Source organism: Capra hircus, chromosome 18, assembly GCF_001704415.2.
Source record: "Capra hircus breed San Clemente chromosome 18, ASM170441v1, whole genome shotgun sequence".
NCBI lineage: Eukaryota > Metazoa > Chordata > Mammalia > Artiodactyla > Bovidae > Capra > Capra hircus.
In genome coordinates this window covers 54,075,389-54,100,200 of record NC_030825.1, presented here as the reverse complement: position 1 = coordinate 54,100,200, position 24,812 = coordinate 54,075,389, and the positions used below count along the sequence as shown (strand labels likewise).

The 24,812-nt window shown below is 52.4% G+C and overlaps 2 protein-coding genes and 1 non-coding gene across 5 annotated transcripts; 1 reads left to right on the top strand and 2 right to left on the bottom strand.

Moving 5' to 3' along the window:
- Window positions 7,459-22,135, top strand: ERCC1 (ERCC excision repair 1, endonuclease non-catalytic subunit). Of its 3 annotated transcripts, none has more exons than XM_018062600.1 (10): window positions 7,459-7,573; window positions 8,095-8,206; window positions 9,196-9,411; window positions 12,816-12,919; window positions 13,772-13,871; window positions 14,870-14,946; window positions 20,099-20,198; window positions 21,367-21,438; window positions 21,670-21,738; window positions 22,027-22,135. In XM_018062600.1, the coding sequence occupies exons 2-10, from the start codon at window positions 8,114-8,116 to the stop codon at window positions 22,078-22,080; spliced, it is 885 nt and encodes a 294-aa protein (XP_017918089.1). In that variant the 5' UTR covers window positions 7,459-7,573; window positions 8,095-8,113; the 3' UTR covers window positions 22,081-22,135. The 3 variants fall into 3 exon arrangements, with proteins under 3 accessions (XP_017918089.1, XP_017918090.1, XP_017918088.1); XM_018062601.1 differs by having other exon boundaries at window positions 7,474-7,714; XM_018062599.1 differs by lacking the exon at window positions 7,459-7,573 and adding an exon at window positions 7,756-7,853.
- Window positions 18,136-18,208, bottom strand: TRNAG-CCC. Its single transcript has one exon. It is a non-coding gene; the product is annotated as a tRNA-Gly (tRNA).
- Window positions 21,969-24,772, bottom strand: CD3EAP (CD3e molecule associated protein). The gene is made up of 3 exons (XM_005692639.3): window positions 24,493-24,772; window positions 23,862-24,003; window positions 21,969-23,691 (listed from the first exon to the last, which is right to left on the bottom strand). Exons 1-3 carry the CDS (start codon window positions 24,524-24,526, stop codon window positions 22,257-22,259), a joined length of 1,611 nt encoding a protein of 536 aa, XP_005692696.1. The 5' UTR covers window positions 24,527-24,772; the 3' UTR covers window positions 21,969-22,256.

Genomic DNA, 24,812 nt, shown 5'->3' with positions numbered 1-24,812 from the left:
GCACGGCAAAAAAAAAAAAAAAAAAGCCAACCAACAAACAAAACCAACTGTACTTGAAAGAAAGAGAACATTTAGCAAGAAGAGGGGCAGTGTGTTACAGATTACTTTAATGTCTGGCTAGACAGAAGATAGCTAGGTCTTCACCTTGGCTTCTGTGCCAGTGTGTTGAGATATTTTGCAGGCGGCACTGAACATTTGAGAGAGAAAGTGAAAAAGTGAGTTAAGTATCAGCACTATGATAATCATTTTGACCCCAGGGACCTCAAGAAAGTGCTGGGGAACCCCCCCAAGTTTCTGTGGACTGCACTTTGAGAATCACCCCTTACCTTTCGGTCCAATAGGAACTAAACACAGTGTCCTGGGAATTGGACATCTCTGGGGCCAGGGTACCTGGTTCAGGAGACAGTTCTGAGGACATGTAAGGTATTCTTTGAGCCTCAGTTTCTTCATCTCTAACATGGGGTTGGAATTCCCAGATGGCTCGGTGGTAAAGCATGTGCCTGCTAATACAGGAGTCGCAGGTTCCATCCCTGGGTTGAGAAGATCCCCTAGAGAAGGAAATGGCAACCCACTCCTGTATTCTTGCCTGGGAAATCCTGTGTACAGGAGAGCCTGGCGGGCTACAGTCCCTGGGGTCACAAAGAGTCGGACACGACTGAGTGACTAAACAAAAAAGACAACATCATGAGGTTGGCGATGATGAAAATAATAAAAATACCTCCCTCCTAAGGTTGTAGTGAGACCCATAGGAGATAACTGCCCAACTCACACCTGGCATGTAGCATATAACCAACATTTGCTGCGATAGTTTGGGAAACGTCATTTTATTTTATTACCAACAGTTTTTATTCATGCAGTTAATTTCTCCAGAGGTCTATCTTATGTTGGGAAAATGGTGATGACTGAGAAGCGCCTGGCCCTACCCTCATGGGGCTCCTAGGCCAGTGGGTCAGAGTTTTAATTTGTGAGGGATTGCGCTTAGCACCAGGTCTCTGAGGAGCATGAATTCGTAAGACTGGGGAGGCAGGGAAAGGCATTCTAGGGAGTGGGAACAGCATGCAAGGAACCATGGCAAGCGGAGAGGGGGACAGCTGTGACCCAGGGGTTTGGCTCGGTTGTGTGCATGTTTCTGCCCCCAAGACGCCTCAGTCCTGTTGCTGGTGATGAATACGTGTGTATATCTGGTTCATCTCCCCTCCTTCCCAACCCCTCTTCTTGTATAAAGTTAGTTCCTTGATTCTGGGCTCTTTGAGGGAAGTCCCACCTCTGATCTAACCTCAGTCTCTCGTGCTGCAGATCCTCCTTTTTGCTGCGTAACCAACAGTGCCTCGTGGAAACCTGGGACGTCCCAGCAGAAGAGGTGCCCGGGATGGCGCGGGGTCGAGTCCAGCGTCTCCACTGTCCTCCATCCGGGGGCCGCCGCTCCGGGCCGGGTGAGTCAGCCCCCGGCGGCTCCCGCGTCATCCCGGCCGCTCGGCTCCGCGCTATTTCGGGTTCCGGGCTCTATAAATAGAGGCTAGCGGAGCTGAGCCGCTCCCGCTCGCTCGGGCCCCCCTGCGTCCCCGGCCCCGCCGCGATAGCCGGGCCGCACGTCACCGCGGCTAAGTTTAGAGGAGGGTGGGGACGCTGGCCGGGTCACTGCGCCCCTCGGCCGCGCCCTCGCTTTCAGAGCCTTCGGTCCGGCGGCAGTCGGCCCCCCGCCCAGAGTCTCTTGGGTGGAATTAGGAGCGAGGTATCCCTATGTTCACCATTCTCACCATAGTCCTTTGGAGGTTCAGAGGAAAGTCGAAGTTGGGGTTAGGGGAAGGTTTGGGAATGGGGCAAGGTCTGGACTCCGAGGAGTTACCCGGGAACTTCGGTTGGGGCTGGACTTTGAACTTGAAGTATTTGGAAGAAGGATGGGGAAATGAGTACAGTACGGACAGGTGTTAGACTCGAACTCGCAAACTCTGGGAGCTGGAAAGATTCGAATTCAGGATCCGAAAGTTCAACTTGGGAACTGAAAGTAGGAATCCAACTTGGAAAATATACTGTGGAAGTGAGAGCAACTTTCTCCCGCTCAGCTAATCGAATAGGCTCAGAGTTAACCTGAGCCGCGCTCCGCGGAGCCTTTGTTGCACTTCAGCGAGAGAGAGACGGGTCGGGAGACGGCAAGGGACAGACCGCCGCCTTCGCTGGGGGTCTTGCCTGAGGGTGGGTACCTGTTCCAGCGCCCCTACAGCTCAAATCCTCTTGTGGGATGCCATCGCCCCCTGGCGGAAAAGACACGAGTTGCAGGTTTCTTTGGTAATTTCCATTCTCCTTCGGGAGAAACCGAGTCCCGCCCAGGCTGGCTTCCTTCTAGGAACCCTCTCTGTGCTTGGATTTAGAGACAAAATTTCATAGGCCATCTCCGTGTCACTGGGGCCTCAGCTCCTTCATCTGTTAAATAAACTATCGATACCTACATGCATGCTCAGTCGCTAAGTCGTGTCCGACTCTTTGCGACCCCTGTGGACTGCAGCCCGCCAGACTCCTCCGTCCATGGGATTTCCCAGGCAAGAATACTGGAGTGGGGTGCCGTTTACTCCTCCAGAAGATCTTCCTCTCCAAGGGACCTTCCCGACTCAGGGATGGAATCCGTGTCTGCTGCCGTTCCTGCACTGGCAAGCGAATTCTTTAACACTAGTCCCTAAGAGGAAGGTGACTATGAGGATTTAGCTCATAGTATGCGCTCAATCTACTTTGATAGTTAGCTCGTTGATGGTAATATATACATATTTTAAAATTTATAAAGTCCCTTTTCCTGAGACTGTGTGGTCTCCTCCATCAGCTAGTTCACATCACTTTTTTTTTTTTTTTTAATCATCTCCAGAGCGTAAATGACTGTCTGGAACTCTTTTACTTGTGTTTTTTTCCTACCGTCTGACTCCCATGAAACCATCCGCCCCACAGTACGGGGACCTGGTCTGATTTGCTGTCAGCTGTATCTCCAGTTGAGCTTCCCAGGTGGCGCTAGTGATAAAGAGCCTGCCTGTCAACGCAGGAGACATAGGAGACAACGGGTTCGATCCCTGGGTAGGGAAGATCCCCTGAAGGAGAGCATGGCAACCCACTCCAGTATTCTTGCCTGGAGAATCCATGGACAGAAGAGCCTGGTGGGCTAGGGTCCATAGGATCTCAAAAAGTCGGACCTGACTGAAGCGACTTAGCATGCACACACGCGCGTATCCCCAGTGTCTGTCACACAGTAGATGCTTAGCATGTAGTTAGTCAAGGACTGAGTGAACCAGGCAGCTCAAGGCGTGTCTCTGTGGTCTTACTGAATTCCCACAACCTCAGCTGTTACAGATGTGGAAGCAGCGGCTCCAGTAGTAAAGTCGCTTGCTGGAGGACCCTGTTTCAGTTCTTTGCTCATTCAAACACTGTGTGGTTCAGTAGTCCCTTCTGGTTTCGGGGCACTTTGATACAGTAGGGGTCACAACAGCTTCAGCCCCTGCTTGCCCAGGATGTGGTCAAGGATTATATTATTTTTATGGCAGACCTGAATATTGCATATACTTTGTGCCAAATACCGATGTAGGCACTTTCCACATACCTCATTTCCTCTTCCTAACAGTTCTGCTATTGTTACTCTCATTTTAGAGGTGAGCAAACTGACCTACATGGAGAAACTGAGTTGCTGGCACTAGGTCACACTGCTAGTAAAGAATCCTGGGGAAAATTATGCTCAGAGCTTGCTTATGATGAAAGATTTATCATCGGCGACCCAGATAGAGGACCCGTATCTCCTTATTTTTTATTCTATTTATTTATTTTTGGCTGCACTGGGTCTTCCTTGCTGCCTGCGGGCTTTTCTCTAGTTGCCAGCAGTGGGGGCTATTTTTCGTTGCACGCATGGGCTTCTCACTGCGGTAGCCTCTCTTGTTGTGGAGCACGGGCTCTAGGCATGTGGGCTCAGTAGTTGTGGTGAATGGGCTTTGTTGCCTTGTTCTCGGCATGTGGCATTTTCCTAGACCTGGGATCCAACCCTCGTCCCCTGCATTGGCAGGCAGATTCTTAAAAACTGGACCACCAGGGAAGTCTGGACCAGTATCTTCTAACTGCAAGAAAAATAACTAAGAACCCAGAATTTGAGACTCCATTTGGTCTTCTTTTTGGCGAGCCATGCAACATGTGGAGGCGTAGTTCCCCAACCAGGAATTGAACCCACGCCCCCTGCATTGGGAGCTCGGAGTCTTAACCATCAGGGAAGTTCCCCTAGAATTTGAGGTTCCTTTTGTGAGGGTCAAATAAAGACATTTTCGGATGAACAAGACTCAGAAATTGCCTATCTAGAATGTTCTCTGAAAAAGTTAGAAGAGAATGTACTCTAGCAAGAAGCAAATTAATTCAGAAGGAAGAAGTTTATAAAAAGTAACAGAATATTGTTAAGGGTTGAATGGTGGCCCCAAAAAGATACGTTGAGTCCTAACCTCCATTACTTCAGAATGTGACTTTATTTGGAAATAAAGTAATAATAAAATCTTCCTGGTCTGGGAAGATCTGCTGGAGAAGGGATAGGCTACCCACTTCAGTGTTTGTGGATTTCCCTTGTGGCTCAACTGGTAAAGAATCCGCCTGCAGTGGGGGAGACCTGTTTTTGATCCCTCGGTTGGGAAGATGCCCTGGAGAAGGGAAAGGCTACCCATTCCAGTATTATGGCATAGAGAATTCCATGGACTAAACAATCCATGGGGTCACAAAGAGTTGGACACGACTGAGCTGCTTTCACTTTCAAGGTCTTTACAGAGACAAGTTAAAATGGGGTCACTGGTGCATGCGTGCTCAGCCACTCTTTGCAACCCCATGGAATGTAGCTCACCAGAACCCTCTGTCCATGGGATTTCCTAGGCAAGAATACTGGAGTGGGCTGCCATTTCCTTCTCCAGGAGATCTTCCCAGATCGGGGATGGAACCTGTGTCTCCCGCAATGACAGGCAGATTCTATACCACTGAACCACCAGGGAAGCCCAGGAAATTATGCATCAATTATAGAAATAAAAATTAATTAGAAAAAATATTTTACAGTAGGCTCCTAACAAAAGGCAAAATCATTGGAGAGAGAGAGAGACAATATGTTCATGGATATCAAAAAAGATGTCAATCTTCTTGTCGTTAATTCATCAGTCCAATGCAATTCCCATTCCAATCTCAGTAGGAGTTCTCAGGGAACTAGCTAGAAAAGCAGCTACTAAAGTCCATCTAGAAGAGAAAATGGACAGGAATGGTAAAGACAGATTTGAAACTGAACAGAGGTGGAAGACTACCCTCATATGATATCAAAACATATCTAAATAAACAATTTGGCATGGAGGCAAGAAGCAGATATAGAGATCAATGAAATATAATAGAAATGTCAGAGATCAACCTGTGGATATATGGGAATTTGACAGATGACAACAGTGGAATATAAAAAACCACGGAAAAGGACTGACTTTCTCTCTCTCTCTTTTTTTTGGGGGGGGGGGGCCGCTGCTTGGCAGTGAGGCTTGTGGTATCTTAATTCTCTGACCTGGGAAGGAACGCGATCCCAGCAATGAAGGCGCTGATTCCTAACCTCTGCTGCTGCTGCTGCTAAGTTGTGTCAGTCGTGTCCGACTCTGCGAGACCCCATAAACGGAAGCCCACCAGGCTCCTCTGTCCCTGGGATTCTCCAGGCAAGAACACTGGAGTGGGTTGCCATTTCCTTCTCCAACGCATGAAAGTGAAAAGTGAAAGTGAAGTCGCTCAGTCCTGTCCGATTCTTAGCGACCCCATGGACTGTAGCCTACCAGGCTCCTCCACCCATGGGATTTCCCAGGCAAGAGTACTGGAGTGGGGTGCCATTGCCTTCTCCGCCTAACCTCTTCACCGCCAGGGAATTCCCAGAGCTGCCTTTTCAAATAAATGGTGTTGGGGACTTCCCTGATGGTTCAGTGGCTAAGACTCCACATTCCCAATGTAGGGGACCCTGGATGGGGAACTAGATCTCACATACCTCAATGAAGATAGAAGATCCTGAGTTATACAACTAAGACCCAGCACAGCGAAATAAATTTAAAATAATAATGATAAAATAAGTGGTACTGGGACAACTGCCTATATCCATCAGAAATCCCTACTTTAACACATGTTCAAAAATAAGTCTCATGTGGACTCAACACAGAAAGAAAATCAAAACTAGGAAAGTGTTAAAAAAATGATAGCCTATATTTATGACCTCGGGGCACGCATGCCTCCATGGCAAGTCACTTCGATCGTGTCCGACTCTTTGCAGTCCTATGGACTGTAGCCCTGTGGACTGTGGCTCCTCTGTCCATGGGATTCTCTAGGCAAGAAAACGGGAGTGGGTTGCCATGCCCTCCTCCAGGGCCTCTTCCCGACCCAGGGATTGAACCCACGTCTCTTATGTCTCCTGCATTGGTAGGTGGGTTCTTTACCACTAGCATCACCTGGGAAGCCCCCTTGGGTATAGCAAGCCTCTTAAACATACCAAAAGTCAGGATAGACTAGATTGTTAAATAGGTGCACATAAACTAAGAATTTCTGTGTGGGGAACATAAATAGATAAAATATAAAGTGCAAACTGGGAGGAAATGTTTGGAATATATTTAACTGACTAACAGGATTGGAATTCATAAAGCACTCCTGCAAATTAATAGTAATAAAAAAAGCATACAATCCCATTTTTAAAATGGGCAAAGGATATGAGCAACCAAGTCACAGAAAACAAAATATTTAAGGGCAATAAACTCACGAAAAAATGTTCTCTCTTCTTAGTAATCAGAGAGTTACAAGTTGGAACAGTGTGATACGATCTTTCAGGAAATGACTAATACTAACTCATCAACCAGGTCTCTGCTCAGATGTCCCTTCCTCTAGGAAGCTCTTCCTGGCCCTCGGGCTGGATTAGGTGTCCCTGTCCCCACCCTGCTCCCTGGCCCTCTGGGGTCTCCATTCGAGCCCTGCCCACTCTGGGTCGCCCCTGTTGGGGAACCGGTCTGTCTCTCCGAATGCGTTGTGAGCTCCAGAAGAGCAGAGCGGGGCTGTCGTTATCCTTGGTTACCGCTGTGTCACTAGCAATGCCTCGCACAGAGCTAGGAACAGAGGAGGCACTCTGGGATCATACGTGGAATTAAAGAACGAGCGAACGGGGAAACTGAGGCCAAGTCAATGACAGAACTGGGATTCAAACCCAAGTCTGTACAGAGAGAAGGAGCCTAGTTTGATATGCTGCCATCTCTTCTCCTTTAAGCCTTGCCCGGAGCCCGGGCACACTAGAGGCGTTCAATAAGGGCACTGAAATCAAACGGCTTGGCAACCCAAGACGCTCAGGGCGAGAGGGCGACAACTCTCTCCAACCCAAACCTCAGGACCATAGAGAGCTGCAGTCCTCCAGGACCATAGAGAGCTGCGCCAGGACCGCCCCTCTACTCTTTTGGGGAACGTCGGGAGCGGGCTACAGGGCTAGAGAGGCCGGAAGTACGGCGAGCCAGGGGCCGCGCTGGCCGCGCGGGCGGTGGGAAGCCTCTATCTCCCTCCGGTCTTTTCCTCGCGGCCCGGGGGCAAGGAGGTGGGTCCTCGGGGAGCTAAGACAGCCGGGCTAGGGCGAGAGGGGTCGGGGGTGGAGACTGCCGGCGGCGATTGGCAGCTGCCAGTCAATCGGTACAGCGTCTAAGAGATTGAGGAGGTGGAGCGAGGGGAAGGCATCCAGGTGCCAGCCCTGGGGGCGGGGCGGACGGATGGTTGGGGATAGTGGTCGGGCCTGGCGAAAGGAAGGTGGGGAACTGTGAGGGCGGAAGGAAAGAAGGTTTGGGGCCCTGGAGGGCGTGGCGAATGGAGAGTGTGGACCGGTAAGGGGCGGGGCAAGGCGGAGGGGGTGGCTGGCTGGGGCGGGGCCTTATAGAACCTGGCTCCTTCCCTGGGTGTCTGGAGCTGGACGCTATCGAGCCCCGGCATTTTATTTTGCGGTTGGGGGGTGGTGTTGCGGGGGGCGGCGGTGGGCCGCGACTGTGACTGGAGGTGGCGGGGGGTGGTTCCTGCTGGGGAATGCCGATGTCTCATTGGCTCCCAACACCACGCCTTCGTTTTCAGGCCCCAGAAGGAGCTTGCGATGGACGAAGAGGGAGGACCCAAGCCCGCTGGCCCACCCACAAGGAAGAAATTCCTCATTCCTATGGACGAGGATGTGGTCCCTCCTCCTGGGGTAGGACTAGGAGATGAGGGAACCTCTGAGAGGCTTGGGGGCGTTGGTTAGGAGGAAGGGGCCTGTAGGACCCACGTGTGGGTTAGGAAATGTTGGGGCCTGGGTCACCTTGAGAAGGCAGTCCTTTGACCTACGCAGGTCTCAGTTTCCCTGTCTGTAAAATGTCATAGGAGGGCTAAGGCAGAGTTAGAAAACCGATACCAAGGAGACTAGTTCTGGAATGTTTCACGTGGTCAGCACCTGGGTTCTGCAAAAGCGTGAATTTATTGCTGAACTTTAAGAATTGGAAGGTTTTGCGATTTTGAAATAAGTCTGCACATCTAACATCTTCTGGTAAATAAAGGATCTGGCAGCACTGAGTTCTCAGCCCCACAGGAACACAATTGGCTGGTGCTAAGTACTGGCTGCCACCTGTGTGCTATGAAGAAAAAGAAAGTGAGCTAAGGATGTACAGTGTGATGGGAAGGGAGAGCTACTTTAGATAGAACAGTCAAGGGAGGGCTTCTTGGAGGAGATGACGCCTTTGCTGAGATGTAAAAGAGGTGAGGGAGCCAGCTCTGTGATATGGGGTGGAAGGAAACAGCCAGTGCAAAGGCCCTGAGGCGAGAGAAAACCTGATGCATTTTAGGGCAGCAAGAAGGCCAGTGAGGCTGGAGTAGAGAAAACCAAGGGGGAGGAGAGAGAAAGTGAGATCTCTGAGGTGGGGGGGCAGGGACAGCTCTTTAAAAGTCTGGAGGGCTGTGGTGACAGCTTCGGCTTTTACTCTAAGGCAGGAGCCGTCTCCGGGCTCTGAGCAGAGGAGGGGCGTGGTATGACTCAGTGTGGGGAGCAGATGAGGGGGTAAGGGCCAGTGAGGGAACTGGTGAGGAGGTGACTGCAGTGGCCCGAGGGAGAGAAGGTGGTGGCTGGGACCAGGGTGGCAGTGGCCAAGGAGGGGAAGAAGTGGCTGGATTCAGACTTCAGGTGCCCTCTCACATCCCTTCCCACAGGCTAAGCCTTTATTCAGATCTACACGGAGCCTGCCCACCGTGGAGACCTCACCCCCGCCAGGCCCTCAGACCTATGCTGAGTATGCCCTCTCTGGACCTCCAGGTGGGGCTGAAGCCACACGCCCGGTGGGGCCAGAACCCCTGGCAGAAGAGACCCCCAACCAGGCCCCCAAACCAGGAGCAAAATCCAATAGCATCATTGTGAGCCCCCGGCAGGTGAGGACGGGAATGGAGAAGTGGGACTTTGGACTTTCTGGTGGGAAATGCATTTTTAAGGAGGGCTTTCTGGTTGGCAAGGAGGGTCTGAGTTTCACCTGTTGTGCTCTCAACAGTGCCCTTCATCCATTCAGCTAGTGTGTGTGGGTTGAGGATGCCCCTTGTCCTAGTCCTTTTGCGCTGTTCTAACAAAAATACCGTAGACTCGTAGCTTAAAGAGTGAACATTTATTTCTCACAGTTCTGGAGTCTGGGAAGCCCAAGATCAGGGGGCTGGCAGGTTCCATGTCTAGTGAGGACCTGCTTCCTGGTTCATAGCCAGCTGTCTTCTCACTGTGTCCTCACAGCTTCAGAAGGGCCGAGGAGCTCCTGGAGTCTCTTTTATAGAAACGCTAATCCCACTCATGACACTTCCGCCTTCATGACCTTGTCACCTGCCTTTACCTCCTAATAAAGGATCTTCCTGCAATGCAGGAGCCGCAGGTTCGATCCCTGGCTTGGGAAGATCCCCTGGAGGAGGGCATGGCAATCCACTCTAGTATTCTTGCCTGGAGAATCCTATGGACAGAGGGGCGTGCAGGGCTACAGCTCTTGGGGTCGCACAGAGCTGGACACGACTGAAGTGGCGCAGCACACAGCACGAACTGTCACATTGGGGGTTGAATTTTGGGGAGACACAGATATTCAGTCCCTAATGCCCCAACTCTTTTTTTAAAAACGATATTTATATACATATTTATTTGGCTGCACCAGGTCTTAGTTGCAGCAGGTGGGATCTGGTTCTCTGACCAGAAATTGAATCCAGGGCCCCTGCATTAGGAGCTCAGAATCTTAAACCCTGGATCACCAGGAAAGTCCTGCCCCAACTGTTCTGGTTGGAGGTGTGACTGTATTCATGCAGCTACATCTGCTGACCCCAGTTTTGTCCATTTATTCAAAAACTATTGAACACAGGCCCAAGTTTGAATCCCGCTCTGCCACACTGTAGCTGTGTCTTCCTGGGCAGGTGACTTAGCCCCTCTGAGCCACTCATAATCCTCACAGGTGGTCAGTTTACCTGATGCTGCCCCAGGCTCTCTGTCCTTGATGGGGCTGGCATTTTGGAGGGAGAGCAGCAGTACATGATGATAATAGTAAGATCCAAGAACATGAAACAATGCTCAAAATCGTGAGCCATCGGGGAAATACGAGCCAAAACCACAGTGAGATACCACTTCATACCCACGGGGAAGGCTCGAATCAAAAGCATAGACGATACCAAGGATGGGGAGGGTGTGGAGGACCTGGAATCCTCGTACACTGCTGGCGGGAATATGAAACGGTGCAGCCACTTTGGAAAACAGTCTGGCAGCTCCTCAAATGTTTAAACAGAGTTACCATATGGCCCAGCAATTCCGCCTCTAGGATATAGGTGTATCCTAGGTATATACATTTGGGTTTTATATCCTAGGTATATACTGGGTATATACCTTTGAGTTTATATTTTACATCGATTGTGAAAATGCTGCTGTGAACATTTAGGTACCAGTGTTTGTGTGGACATGTTTCCAGTTCTCTTGGGTATTTATCTAGGTGTAGATTGGCTGGGTCATGCGGCAACACTGTGCGTAACTTTCTCAGGCGCCCCCAAACTGTCTTCTAAAAGGCTGCACCACTTTACGTTCCCACCAGCCTTGGATGAAGGTTGCATTTCTGCCATATCCTTCCCACCTGTCATTGTCGGTCTTTTGGATTCTAGGAGGGTGTGAAGTGGACAGAACAATCCTTTAAAAATTAAAATCGGATCCTGCCTCTGCCTTACCCAAAGCCCTTCCATGACTCCTGGCATCTCAGATCAGGATGCCCCAGGGCTGCAGACCCTTCCCACCCCAGCTTCTCTGACCACACACCACCACCCCGCTCCCCCAACAAGAGCAAATCCACACCCTCATTCGAGCCAAATTCCACTTCCCTTGGTGATTACATGTCCATCCCCCAGGTACTTTTTGGGAGGGCAATGTGCTCGGTCTCTGTTGCTGCACACAGGCTTTCTCTAGTTGTGGGAAGTGGGGGCTCTCTAGTTGCGATCTGTGGGCTTCTCATTGAGATGGCCTCTCTCGTTGCAGAGTGCAGGCTCTAGAGCGCATGGGCTTTAGTAGCTGCGGCCCGGGGGCTCGGTAGCTGCGGCTCCCAGGCTCTAGAGCGCAGGCTTGATCATTGTGGTCGTTGTGGCGCAGGCGCTTAGTTGCTCCTCTAGGCTCTGGGGAATCTTCCCAGACCAGGGATTGAACCCGCATCTCCTGCATTGGCAGGAAGATTCTTTACCACCGAGCTTCCAGGGAAGTCCCCCGAGATGCCTTTGTTTAACGTCTGTGTCCCCCACAGGGGCCGGGATCTGTGTCCTCTTGGTCAGACTTAGACACAAAGCGGGTTCTCAGATACCTATAAATAGATTAGCACTTGACTTGCTCAGAGTATTTCCATCTTGGGTAGAGTGTGAGGTAGAGAGTAGAGTGTGAGGGGATGTTTAGAGGGAGGCGTCTGCTCAGCAGATGCCAGGGGTCTAACCCTATGGAGGGTCACAGACACCGTGAGGAGCTTCCTCCTGAGGGCAGTGGGGAGCCAGAGCAGGGCTTAGAGCAGGGAAAGGGCAGGTTTGTGCTTTAGGAAGAGCTGTCTGGCTCCTGTTTGGAGGGTAGCCAGGAGGGGCAGGGGACCAGGAAGAGCTGGGGTCGGAGCCGTGGCACTGGAAGGGGAGGCATTTCTAGGGGATGCTTAGAATCTAGGTGTCCCACTTGGGGGAGGGGAGGGAGAGGGAAGCCCTGGGTCTCTGGATGGTGGGGTCATCCCTGAGTTGGGGCTGGGAGGGGTAGCAGGTATGGGGGCCAGTGAGGTAGACACCTGGGGACAGGTGTCCAGTGGGCCGCAGGACACATAAACTGGGGCTGGGAGAGAAGACTGAGCCCGAGAGAGATCCAGGGACCCTTAGGTTAAGGCCGAGGGCTAGGGAAGGCTTCCCTGGTGGGTCAGTGGTAAAGAATCCACCTGCCAATGCAGGAGACGTGAGTTTCATCCCTGGCTCAGGAAGATCCCCGGAGAAGGAATTGGCCACTCAATCCAGTATTCTTGCCTGGAAAATCCACCAGAGAAGCCTGTCGGGCTATGACTGAAGTGACTAAAGAATAGGGCCCAGGAGGAGGGGCCTAGGTCAGAGCCCCAGCACCAAGAACATTCTGGGCTGAGGGGGAGCGGATCTGGGGAGAGAAGGAGAGCGGAGCTGGAGAAGCCCCCAGTGCAAAGCAGGAGGAGGGTGGGGAGGGGCAGGGCAGAGGCAGGAGCAGAAGCGGGAGGAGGGCCCTGGGGTGACGGTGGGTGCGGTGGTCCCAGGGCCCCCCTGCTAATGGCTTCATTCCTCCATCTGCCCAGAGGGGCAACCCTGTGCTGAGGTTCGTGCGCAACGTGCCCTGGGAGTTTGGGGATGTGCTCCCTGACTACGTGCTGGGCCAGAGCACCTGTGCCCTCTTCCTCAGGTGAGCGCTGGGGCTGCCCGCCCTCCAGACGGCCTCGGAGGGGGGTGCTCCAGGTGTTCTGGGCTGTTAGGGGTGAGGGGGAGCCCCCGGGCACGGTCCTGTCACCTCTGGGCCTCGATGTGACCCCGTGAAAGAGGCAGAGATCTTGGCCCGTAAGTGCCCAGCACAAGAGCAGAGGTCCAAGGTCCGAGCAAGGAGAGGCCGGGGGCCGGAACTCCTGCCTCTAAGGGAGGCAGGGGCCTCATGCCGCAGACCCTCAGAACTGGAGCCAAGGTTTCGGTAAGCTTCACCAGTTAAACAGGTTTCCCCCCTCCACTCCTGGGGGCCCTTCTCCAGACAGAGCCAAACAGGGGAAGTGAAACTTCTTAAGTTCTGTCCTCCCTATGGGGTATGGAGCTGGTAGCTGCTGGGCAGAGATGCCCCTTTGTTCCTGGGTGGCAAAGCTGTCCCACCTCTCCCTGCCAGCACCCTCAGAGGCCAAAGCAGGCAGTCCCGGGGGCGGGTAGGTGGGCCCTGCTTCCCCAGAGCAGCTGTGCAGCGCCCCGCAACCCTAACCCCCGGGGAACGAGCACTCTCCAGGGTCTCTATGCTCCACTTGAAACCCAGAGGTCTTCTCTTCCTTGGTGAAGAGTCCGGGGGTCCACCCTTCCAGGGAGCCAGAGTCACTGCCAGGCCCCGCTGTGCTCCCTTCTTGAAGGGTGACCTTGGGCAAGACACTTAACCTCTCTGAGCCTCGGACCCCGGCAAGCCTGTCTGCCTCAGTCTCCAAGCCCTCCAGCCAGAGGGAAGAAGGAGGGCTTCTGGGGTGTCTCAGCCCCTTCCAACCTCCCTCCCTCTCTCCCCACCTCCCAGCCTCCGCTACCACAACCTCCACCCAGACTACATCCACCAGCGGCTACAGAGCCTGGGAAAGAGCTACGCCCTGCGGGTCCTGCTCGTCCAGGTGGATGTGGTAAGCAGGGGTCACTCCTCCGGGCCTCAGTGTCCCCATCTGTGAAATGGGGAGCCTTGGGCCTCCTGGTTGCCACGTGGGTGTTGAGTCCTTTCCAAGGAGGAATGCAAGTCGGAACCTCAGTAGGGAGTTTCTTATCTGAGCTGCAACCTGTGTTGGCGAGGAGATGGGATGGTCAGATTACCCATCTCTCCTTCCGCACCACCCCACCTTCAGCCAGGCCCAGTCCTCTGCCACCTAAATACTTCTTGAACCCATTTCTTTCTCTCTGTCCTCAGAGCCCCACCCCGATCCAGGCCCTTGCTTTTCCTGCCTGGGATTCTGCCCCAGCCTCTTCTCATCTCGTGTCCTCCAGCTTTGCCCCTCTGCAAGAGGAGGGCTCTTCAAGCACACAGACCCGCGGTCCAAACCCCCTACAGCTCCTCAGTGCCCTGTGTGAAGCCCTGCGTGACCTAATCCCTGCCCTGCTCTCCCAGCTCATCTCTCAGCTTCCAACGATCACCCTTGCATTTCATATCTTACGTCCCATAGCAGTGGATTTTATTTCTTCAAGCCCTCTCTCCCTTTCCTTCGTTTGCACACACTGTTCCTCTGTCTGAAATTCTCTTTTCTGCTGTCCTTTGTTACCCTCACTCCTCATCCTCCTTCAGGTCCCAGCTCAGATGTCCCCTCATCCAGGAAGCTCCCCCTGATCCCCCAGGAACAACAGATGCTCCTCTGGCTTCTCCACCTCAGCCCTGGGCACTCTGGGTCATCACTGTCTAGGGATGGGTCTGTCCCTGGCATCAGACTGTGAGTCCCCAGAAGACAGCGTCAGGGCTGGTCTGGTCACTGCTGGGTCCTGGGACTGCCCCCCCCCCCCACCCGGGTCAGGCACCCCGTCGAATAGGGAGTGTCAGTTGAGTGAAAGGCTCTTGGCTTCCTAAGGTGCTCAGCTTTTAAGACTCTTTAACTACTTGCTTTCTCCCAGATCCCTCATTCTGGTTTTCTTCTCTCAGAAAGATCCTCAGAAGGCCCTCAAGGAGCTGGCTAAGATGTGCATCCTGGCCGACTGCACCCTGATCCTTGCCTGGAGGTGAGATGGAGGCTCCCCCTCAGGTCAGGCTCCATCCCGAGAGTTCTTCCCCCTTCCGCCCCCAGACCTTCCTTCTTCCTCCCAGGAATGTCCTGTGTGAGCCTGGTCCAGGCACTGCCTCTCTGGGCTTCAATTTCTTTTTAAAAATATTTTATTTATTTTTTATATATTTTTGGCTATGCTGGGGCTTCGTTGCTGCATGCGGGCTTTCTCTACTTGCAGCGATGGAGCGAGCAGGGGCGGCTCGCTGGTTGTGGTGCGTGGGCCTCTCACTGCGGTGGCTTCTCTTGCTGTGGAGCTTGGGCTTTAGAGCTCATAGGCTCAGTAGTTGTGGCACACGGGCTTAGTTGCCCTGAGACACGTGGGATCTTCGTTCCCCAACCAGGTATCAAATCCGTGTCCCCTGCATTGGCAGGCAGATTCTTAACCACTGGACCACCAGGAGAGCCCCTGGGCTTCAATTTCTTTATCTATAAACCATGGTCTTAATATCTTTCTTACAGGGTTGTAGGCACAAAAGAAGGTGACGTAGATGAAATTCCCAGGACCATGCTAGGCACTTATGAGTTAGACATAAAACTTGGCTGAATAATTAATTCCCAGTCTAGGTTTATAAAGACCATTTTGATTGGTTCTCCACAGGAAAAAGAGATCCCTTCCTCACACCATAATCAGAACAAAGTCTTGATGATTATAGACATAAAAAGAAAAACTGCAGTGAAATTATAAGAAATCATATATATATATGGCTTCCCTGGTAGCTCAGCTGGTAAAGAATCCACCTGCAATGCAGGAGACCCTGGTTTGATCCCTGGGTTGGGAAGATCCCCTGGAGAAGGGAACAGCTACCCACTCCAGTGCTCTGGCCTGGAGAATTCCATGGACTGTATATAGGTCATGCAGTCACAAAGAGTTGGACAACTGAGTGACTTTGACTTTCATATCTGTCTATCTATCTATATATATATAATGTTCTTGTGCTGGGAAAGGTTTTCAAAGCAAGACTCAAAACCCAGAAGCCATAAAGAAAAAGTCTGGCTGATTTGAGAAAATTAAAATTTTAAATTGCTGGAGAGTAAGTGATACTCTGCTGCTGCTGCTGCTAAGTCGCTTCAGTCGTGTCCGACTCTGTGAGACCCCAGAGACGGCAGCCCACCAGGCTCCCCTGTCCCTGGGATTTTCCAGGCAAGAACACTGGAGTGGGCTGCCATTTCCTTCTCCAATGCATGAAAGTGAAAAGTGAAAGTGAAGTCACTCAGTTGTGTCGGACTCTTTGCGACCCCATGGACTGCAGCCCACCAGGCTCCTCCATCCATGAGATTTTCCAGGCAAGAGTACTGGAGTGGGGTGCTATTGCCTTCTCCGAGTGATACTCTAGACAAAGTTAAAAGACAAGTGACACACTAAGAGGAAATACTTGCTATGTATGACAAAAAGACTTAAGATCCCTAATTTACTTTTCTTTTTAAAGGAAACTTTATGTATTTGTTTTTGGCAGTGCTGGGTCTTCGTTGCTGTTTGCAGACTTTGTCTAGTTGTGGCGAGCGGTGGCTTCTCGTTGCGGAGCGCAGGCTCCAGGGTGCTCCAGCTTCAGTAGCTGTGGCTCACAGGCCCTTCAGTAATTGTATCTCCTGGGCTCTAGAGTTCGGGCTCAGTAGTTGTGGCACACGGGCTTAGTTGCTCTGAGTCATGTGAAATCTTCCTGGACCAGGGATCGAACCTGTGTCCCCTGCATTGGCAGACGGATTCTTATCCACTGCGCCACCAGGGAAGTCCTAAGATCCCTAATTTATATGTTTACATATAAATGTTATATTTATACAGTTCAAAATATTTACATGTTTACGTTCACAGGAATGTATTTAAACATGTATCATGTATTTATATATAGAAAGGACCTCCTACAAACCGGTAAGAAAAATAGCCCAGGAGCTCCCTGGTGGCCTAGTGGTGAGGGGATCCTGGGCTTTCACTGCAGTGGCCTGGGTTCAGTCCCTGGTTGAGGAACTGAACTCCTGCAAGCCATGCAGTGTTGCCCAAAAAAAAGCCCGAAGTCTAAAGCAGGTTGTCAAGAAGGCATGAAAAAACTGTCAGCCATACAGCTTGTCAGGAAATGTCAATTTTCAAAGAACGAGGTGTTACTTTTCACCCATTAATTTGGTGAAAATGTCAAGAAACGGGCACCTGCAGGTTTGGTTAGCAGGAGACTTGACTGGGGATTAAAGCAGAAAATAGTCATCCTCTTTAACGCACTTCTTCATCCTGTGAGTCTCCTTCACTCCTCAGGTTTAGCTCAGTTCTGACACTCTCTTGGAGATAAGCCTGGATCCCCCAGGTTAATGACTCACAGAGCTACCCGTCCCACACACGCTGCAGGCGCCAGTCGCAAGCCCAGGGAGTCACCTGTGCTCTGAGCAGCGGCTGCAGGTCAAGACCTCCAATGACCCTTCCTCAGGTTAGATTAGTTTGCTAGCACGGTTCTCAGGACTCAGGGAAACACTTACATTTGCCGGTTCATCACAGGATACCCTAAAGGATACAAACAGGTACACAGGGCAAGGTCTGCGAGGGTCCTGAGCACAGCAGCTCCTGTCCCCGGGAGCTGGGTCTGTGTCACCCTCCCGGTGTGGATGTGCTTGCCAGCCTGGAGCCCCCGAAATCCCAGGATTAGTGTTGAGATTCTGTGGCGGCTTCTCACACAGGCATGGTCACTCATTAACTCCATTTCCAGCCCCTCTCCCCTCGAGGATTGGGGGTGGGGTGGGAAATTCCAAGCTTCTAATCCTGGCTTGGGCTTTCCAGTTACCACCCCCCATCTAGGAGCCACTCAGGGTCACCTCTGTGGAACAGAAGAAGCCCTTGGTGATCTTTTGTTTTGTTTTGTTTTTGTGTGTGTGTGTGTGTGTTTTTTGGTGCCGGAACCCGGGAACGAACCACCTTGGTGATCTTATCACTTGGGAATTTACAGGGGTTTGGAGCTCTGTGTCAGAAACAGGGACAGACACCAGTATATATTTTCTGTTAGCTCATGGAAGCCTTTTCAGACTGGCTTCGTTAAGGTTTCTCCGTGTCTTCTTTTAAATTCCCTTGGCTACATGGGGTCTTAGTTGTGGCATGCAGGCTCTTTTAGTTGACGCATGGGGGATAATTAGTTCAGGATGCAAACTCTTAGTTGCATGTGAGCTCTAGTTCCCTGATCAGGGATTGAACCTGGGGCCCCCGCATTGGGAGCGCGGAGTCTTAGCCACTGGACCACCAGGGAAGTTCCCCTCCACGTCTTTTCACATCTTGGTAGTTCATTTGTTATCCCTTTACTACTCACTGTCTGAACCCACATCCTTTTTCTGCTGTGTAGCACGCTCCCTGTAGCCCCTTGTTGGTGGACACTTGGCTGACTCCAGGGTTTGGCTGTTACAGCAATACTCCCACTAAAGCCCCAGGGCGGGGCTTTGAGGCCAAAGGGTACATGTATTTGTCATTCTGTGTCCTCCCTAGGGCTGTGTCACCGCTATACTTTTTGACTGCTTAGAAAAATGTGCTTATGTATTAGTTATATATTAAACCAGAAGCAAGTATGAAAAATTGCTCTCTCTTAACTGTGGGAAGTAGCACAGTGGCGTATGGGGAGCCCGGCTGTGTGATCTTGGGCAAGTGACTCAACCCCACTCGTCTGTTTCCCCCCTCCATTGTCATGGATTGAAAATAACTGCCTTACAAGATCTCTCAAGAAGCTTCTGAAGATAAAGGGCTTTGGTCAGTGTCTGGAATGCGGCTAGGCCCCCATACGGGGAATATTTCCCATGTCTTTATATCCAAACTGGGGAATATTTTGGACCCATTAAGTAAACAGGGTCGAGGGACTTGCCTAGTGCTTCAGTGGCTGAGACTCTGTGTTCCCAAGGCAGGGGGCCCTGGTTCGATCCCTGAACTAGTCAGGGAACTAAATACCACATGCTGCAACTGAAGATCCTACCTGCTGCAACTAAGACCTGGCACAGACAAATAAAGACATAAATATTTTTTTAAAAGTAAGTGGGGTCGAGCTCTGTCTTCCGATGTGGAAGAATGTCCTCATTGTACTGGGGAACAAAAGTGAAAGTGAGGAAGTGGATACAGCCTGTCCTGAACAAATGATTAAGAACAATAACAGTCCCCTCTGCGACTAGAGCAAAAGCAACAAAGCCCACAGAAAGACAGAATTTTAAAAAGGAGTATTCTTTTGCGAATATAAATCAGTGTTTAATCAACAAACATTGTCCTCTAGCTAGACTTTGAAGGCTAAGAAAATGCCTCAAGACAAACACTTGAGGAAAAAGGCCAGCTTTTTCCTGGTGTGAATAAACTTGGGTTCCTCTATTCCGCACACAGACAGGCCCGTTTAGTGATTTAGTTGTTTCAGCTACTTTTGAGACAGTTAATTACATGTCAGAAAAACCCAGTGCCTAATGGAAACATGAATGGTGACTGTGAGGTTAGTTGCAGCAGTCAGCTTCTAGAACTTTCCTTTTGAAGGTGTGCTGCATATAAAACCTCCCTCCCAGAGTAGCTAACATTTCTTAAATAGGCTTCTAAGCACCAGGCATGGCACTTAAGAGTGTGGACTTGTTTAACTGTCATTAGCATCCACCCCTCTTCCCTAGTAGCTCAGTTGGTAAAGAATATGCCTTCAATGCAGGAGACTGGCGTTCATTCTCTGGGTCGGGAAGATTCCCTGAAGGGTATGGCAACCCACTCCAGTATTCTTGCCTGGAGAATCCCATGGACACAGGAGCCTAGCGGGCTACAGTCCATAGGGTTGGAAAGAGTCGGACACGACTGAGCGACTAACGCTTAGAACTTAGCATCCACCCCACTTGACGGGTGAGGCAACCAAGGCCCAGGGAGATGAAAATTGTTGGTAACTCAGGTGGGAAGTGGGGCCTGAACCCCACTGGTCAGGCTCCCAAGCTATGGCCCTTAGCCACATGTCTTAGAAAAGACCTGTCAAGATGTGCCTGCCCAGCAGGGGTTACCGCCAGGGGACATTTAGGCAAGGTTAAGAACATTCATTTCTCTATATTAAAAGTTTGGAATTCTAGCATCAGCAAATGAAATTAATGTAAAACATGACCCCCCTGCCCTCTTCCCCTGACCCGAATGTCTCTCACCCCAGCCCCGAGGAGGCCGGGCGGTACCTGGAGACTTACAAGGCCTACGAGCAGAAGCCGGCCGATCTCCTGATGGAGAAGCTGGAGCAGGACTTCGTTTCCCGGGTGAGGCACCTTCCCCTCCCTGCCTGGGCCTCTCCCCTCTCAACCACACCCTCAGCTTCCAGTCACTTCTGCCCCAACAGCAGCTAGCAGGGTCTTCCTAAGCCTGCTTTCTTCAGCTCAAAACCCTTGGGTGGGGACTTCCCTGCTGGTCCAGTGGCTAAGCCTCTGAGCTCCAGTGCAGGGGGCCTGGGTTCGATCCCTGGTTGGGGAACTAGATCCCACATGCCACAACTAACAGTTTGAGAGCCACAGCTAAACCTCCTGCATGCCACAACTAATACTTGGCATAGCCAAATAAGTAAATATTAAACAAATAAGCAAACACCCAAACCCTCCCATGGCTCCCAGTGCCCTCACCACTCTCTCCAAGGTCCTGCCTGTTTGACCCAGCAGCCCCATCTACCCCCTACCTCCTCATTATGTCACTTCTGTGTCCATTCCTGTTCTTCTGTTGATTAGTTGCCTGATCTGGTCTTCCCCCTATCTCAGCTCCAATGCCTCCTTCTCCAGGAAGTCTTCCGGGATCCCCAGGTCAGTCAAGTGCCCCCGCTGGGCTCCCTCAGCCCTGCCCATCTGGGTCACTGTGTCTGGAACTGATTTCCCTCTCACAGTTGACTAGGAGCTCCAGGAGGGCAGGGCTGGGGCTGTCTCGGACCTGCCGTGTCCCCAGCACCACCAAACACTCAGGGAGTACTCAGAGAATATTTGCTGAATGAACTGAATTGGGGCTCCAACGATAGGGTAATGGAGGATGCCCCCAGCCACCCTTGTGCAGGGTGTTGTGAGAACCCCCATTTTTCGAAAACGTAGGCCCAGAGAAGTTAGTTCCCATGCCCAGGGTCTCACAGGAAGAAGGCAGTGGGGCCTGGTGTTGAACCCGGGTCCAACTTCAGAGCCTACAGTCTTCCCCAGGGCAGAACCAGCTCAAGATAAATGGCTTTTATCTTCTCATCCCATGACCAGCACCCTCTCAGCTAGTTGGGGATCACTGAGATGACCTTTTAATCATCAAAACACATAATCAAAAAACACACCCCCAAAGCATTCCTGAGCACTTCCTGCATGCAGAGCAGCCTAGGGACACAGCAGTGGCCCAGTGCCGCCCTCAGAGGCTCAGTCTTGGTTTCCTTTCTTCTCCCACCTCTGCCCCCGTCTCCTTTCCCTCCAGGTGACTGAATGTCTGACCACCGTCAAGTCAGTCAACAAAACGGACAGTCAGACCCTCCTGACTACTTTTGGGGTGAGGAACAATTCCCGTGTGCCGACTGACATTTATACCTGCTTTGCTTTTCGAGGAAGCTGCCCACCTATTTCCTTCTACCTCCTAGTGCCCCCTCCCCATCCTTCCTGCCTCCCCCGGCCCCTGCAGGATCTCCCTGCCCTCCAGGAATATTGTACACCCATCAAGCAGCTGGGGGCAGGGGAGGTTTTGGGTTTACCTCCTCTGACCATTCGCTTCTACCTTCCTCAGTCTCTGGAACAGCTCATAGCTGCATCCCGGGAAGATCTGTCCTTGTGCCCAGGTCTGGGACCCCAGAAGGTAAGAGCCTGGGGAAATGGGCTTGAGGGGCTAAGGGCAGGAGGGAGCCCCAAAGAAATGGGACCGCAGATTCCAAAGTTCTGAGGTTTCAGAAGGCCCAGAGAGGGTGGGAACCAGCCCAACCTCACATAGCCAATCTGGGATAGAATCTAGATCTGACCACTTCTCTGCTCGCCCCCACAATGTCCCCTCCAAGTGAGGAGAAAAAGAACCAGAAGCCCACTCCAATGTGTCAAACAAATGGCTCATTTAATGACCAGTTCCTTTTCTTCCTCCCCCCCTCTCCAGGCCCGAAGGCTGTTTGATGTCTTCCACGAGCCCTTCTTGAAAGTGCCCCACTGACCCCAGATGCCAAGGAGGTCCTTGGTGTAATAATAAAGCACTTTTTTCTGGCGCCGGCTCTGGCTGGCGTGCTGGTGTAGTCAGTGGGAGGGGGCTCTCTGCTCTCGCTTTCTGATGGCCCAGGCAGCCACCTTCAGCTTGTTTGCGCTGCAGTCATCGGTTTCCCCGGTGGACGCTTACACGGGATCCTGCTGTGACTTCTTCTTCCGCTTCCTCTCCTGTCCCGTGGGAGCAGCCTGCCCAGACTCGGGATTCAGCGGGGGCTCTGGCATCGCCTCCTGGGGTGCTGTCTCGGGCACCTGGCTTTTCTGGCCCTGCTTTTTCCTCTTCTTAGTGGATGCTGGATCTGCCCTGGCCTCAGGCTGCCCCTCCTCTGGCAGCTCAGGCTCCATCATCTCGCCTTGGGGGTTAGTCATCTCAGTCCCGGGCTCAGTCGCTAGGTGCCCTCTTTCTTTCTTCTTCTTCTTGGTGGATGCTAGAGCTGCCTGAGGCTCAGCAGCACCTGGCAGCTCGGGCTCCATCCCCTCTGCCTGTGGCTCCACCACCTCTGTCCCTGGCTCCATCATCACATTTTGCTGTTTTTCTTTCTTCCTTCTCTTTTTGGGGGATCCCAGAGCTGCCTCAGCCTGTGGCTGCACATCAGGTGGCAGTTCAGGCTCCATCACCTCCCCTGCGAGCTCCAGAGGCTTCACCTCTGGCTCTGTCGCCTCCATCCCTGGCTCCCTCACCCCTTTGTGCCTCTTTTCCTTTTTCTTCTTCTTTGAGGACGGCAGTGGGATGGCTTCCTCCTGTGGCTCCGTCTTCACCTGCAGCTGAGACCCCGCTGTCGTCCCCTCCACCGGCTCCATCTCTCCTGGCTCCTTCTGCTTCTTCCTCTTCTTTCTGGGGGACAGGATTGTCTCTTCCAGAGGCTCCCTTTTAACCCTGAGTTCTAGCTCCTCCACCGTCTCTTCTTTGGACTCTGGCATCCCTGTTTCTGGCTTGACCATTTCTACGAACTCTTTGGGCTTCTTTTTGCTCTTCTTGGTGGTGGATGGGGACAGTGCTCCCGGAGGCTCCAACGTCTCAGCAACGGGCTCTGTTGCCAGTGGCTCTGTCACCTCTAGTTCTTTCAGCTGGTGCTTTTTTTTCTTCTTCCCCACATCCAGCTCTGGGGACCCCAAAGCTGTGTCCACCTCCAGGGCCCCATGCTCCTTCACTGCCTCCTGAGGAACTGAGGCTTCTGGCAGGTGTCTCTTCTTTTTCCTCTTCCCTGAGGCCAGGGACTTCAGGGCCAAGACAGACCCAGGCCCTGTGACCGGCGGGCTGCCTCCAAAGGCACAGAACCGGGGCCTCAGGCCAGGGGGGATCTGTGGTGGGGGACTTGCAGGAATGGACTGCAGTAGAGTCCCTGTCAGGGATTCCTGGGGACCCTCAAAGATCCTCAGGCTGCCCTGGGGTGCCAGGGCACAGGTGAGTCCCCCTCCTGCCTCTGCTGAGGGGGCCAGCAGGGTTGCTTCTCCTCCAGCTCTGGGGCCACTGCTGCTGAGAACCCTGTAGCGGTGCCGCTTGCCTGCCAACTTGCCCTTCACAATCTGGGAGCCAGAGAGAGGCACGAGACGTCCATTGAGGCTGAAAGTTGAAAAGAGTGCAGAAGCTTGATCAGATTCTTTTGGTGGGACAGGGGACAGCAGTTGAGATGCAGCATTTCTGGGTTCCCCAAGAAAGCCCCTTTAAGTACCCCACCTACTTCAGCCACTGGGGTGAGAAATGATCCCAGGAGTTGGCATGGGACCTCTTACCAGTCTGGGGCGAAGTCCACAGGGGCCTGGATGAGCCACAGCTCTGTATCTGGGCTGGTCAATGCCTCCAAAGAGAAACGACTGTGTTCTGAGGCTGGGGGCGTCGCAGTAAAGTTGGGGGGACAAGAAAACCGAGCAGCACCTGCAGAAGGGGAAATGGTCGTTTGTGCCGGTCCAGTCCTCCAGGGCGCGCCTATCGGTCCATTGGTCTCAACTTCTTGAGCGCCCCAATCCTCTTACCACGCCTTTCCTCTATCCTGTCGGTCCCCCACAGGCGCGCCTATATCCGCCATCCCAACCCTAGTTCTCCCCACCAGTATCCGCCCCCCCCACCTGCGACCCTCAAATATCCTCTATCTGAATGCCTCCCCGTCCCCACCATCACCCGGGGGATACACTCTCCGCTTGGTCAGATTCTTTTGGTGAGACGGGAGCAGCAGCTGAGAAGAGGCATTTCTGGGTTCCCCAGGAAAATCCTTCTAGATTTCCCCCAGGTTTAGCCACTGGGGTAAGAAGCATGGTCCGGTCTCAGAGGGTGTCTCTTTTTTCCGTCCGAACGCTCCAGGGCGCCCCTTTCTCCTCCCGCCAGCCAATTCTCTGCACCCTGTAGGCCCGCCGTGAAGCAACTCACCGCCGGACGGGGTCCCCGCCATCCCTGGACCCATGTCTCAAGTAGACCAAGCAACTCAGGCCCCGCCGCCGACCACGTGGAACCACAGGGGTGTGGCCTCGTCTGTGAGCGTCCATGCGGCATGCGAGCGCGGGAGGTGTCGCTCAGAGCTCGCTCTCTCTGTGAACATAACTAGGGGGAATTTCCACTTGGGCACGGCCTAGAAGCGAGAAAAGTCATTTTTTACTGAAAGTCTACTCCAAAAAGCAGCTGATTCGCTGTCTGGGGCGTGAGGAGGAGTTAGAGCCGCACAAGGTCCCGGCGGGTATCCCCACAGCTTT

Bases quoted from the DNA above. Each gene is read 5' to 3' on its own strand.
- CD3EAP (XM_005692639.3), bottom strand. From the start codon at position 24,526: ATGGGTCCAGGGATGGCGGGGACCCCGTCCGGCG. The intron at 24,004-24,492 runs GTGAGTTGCTTC...CCCCTTCTGCAG, and splicing joins GGCGGGGACCCCGTCCGGCG to GTGCTGCTCGGTTTTCTTGT. The intron at 23,692-23,861 runs GTAAGAGGTCCC...TTCAACTTTCAG, and splicing joins GTGGACTTCGCCCCAGACTG to CCTCAATGGACGTCTCGTGC.
- ERCC1 (XM_018062599.1), top strand. The intron at 13,872-14,869 runs GTAAGCAGGGGT...TTCTTCTCTCAG, and splicing joins TGCTCGTCCAGGTGGATGTG to AAAGATCCTCAGAAGGCCCT. The intron at 21,439-21,669 runs GTGAGGAACAAT...TACCTTCCTCAG, and splicing joins CCCTCCTGACTACTTTTGGG to TCTCTGGAACAGCTCATAGC.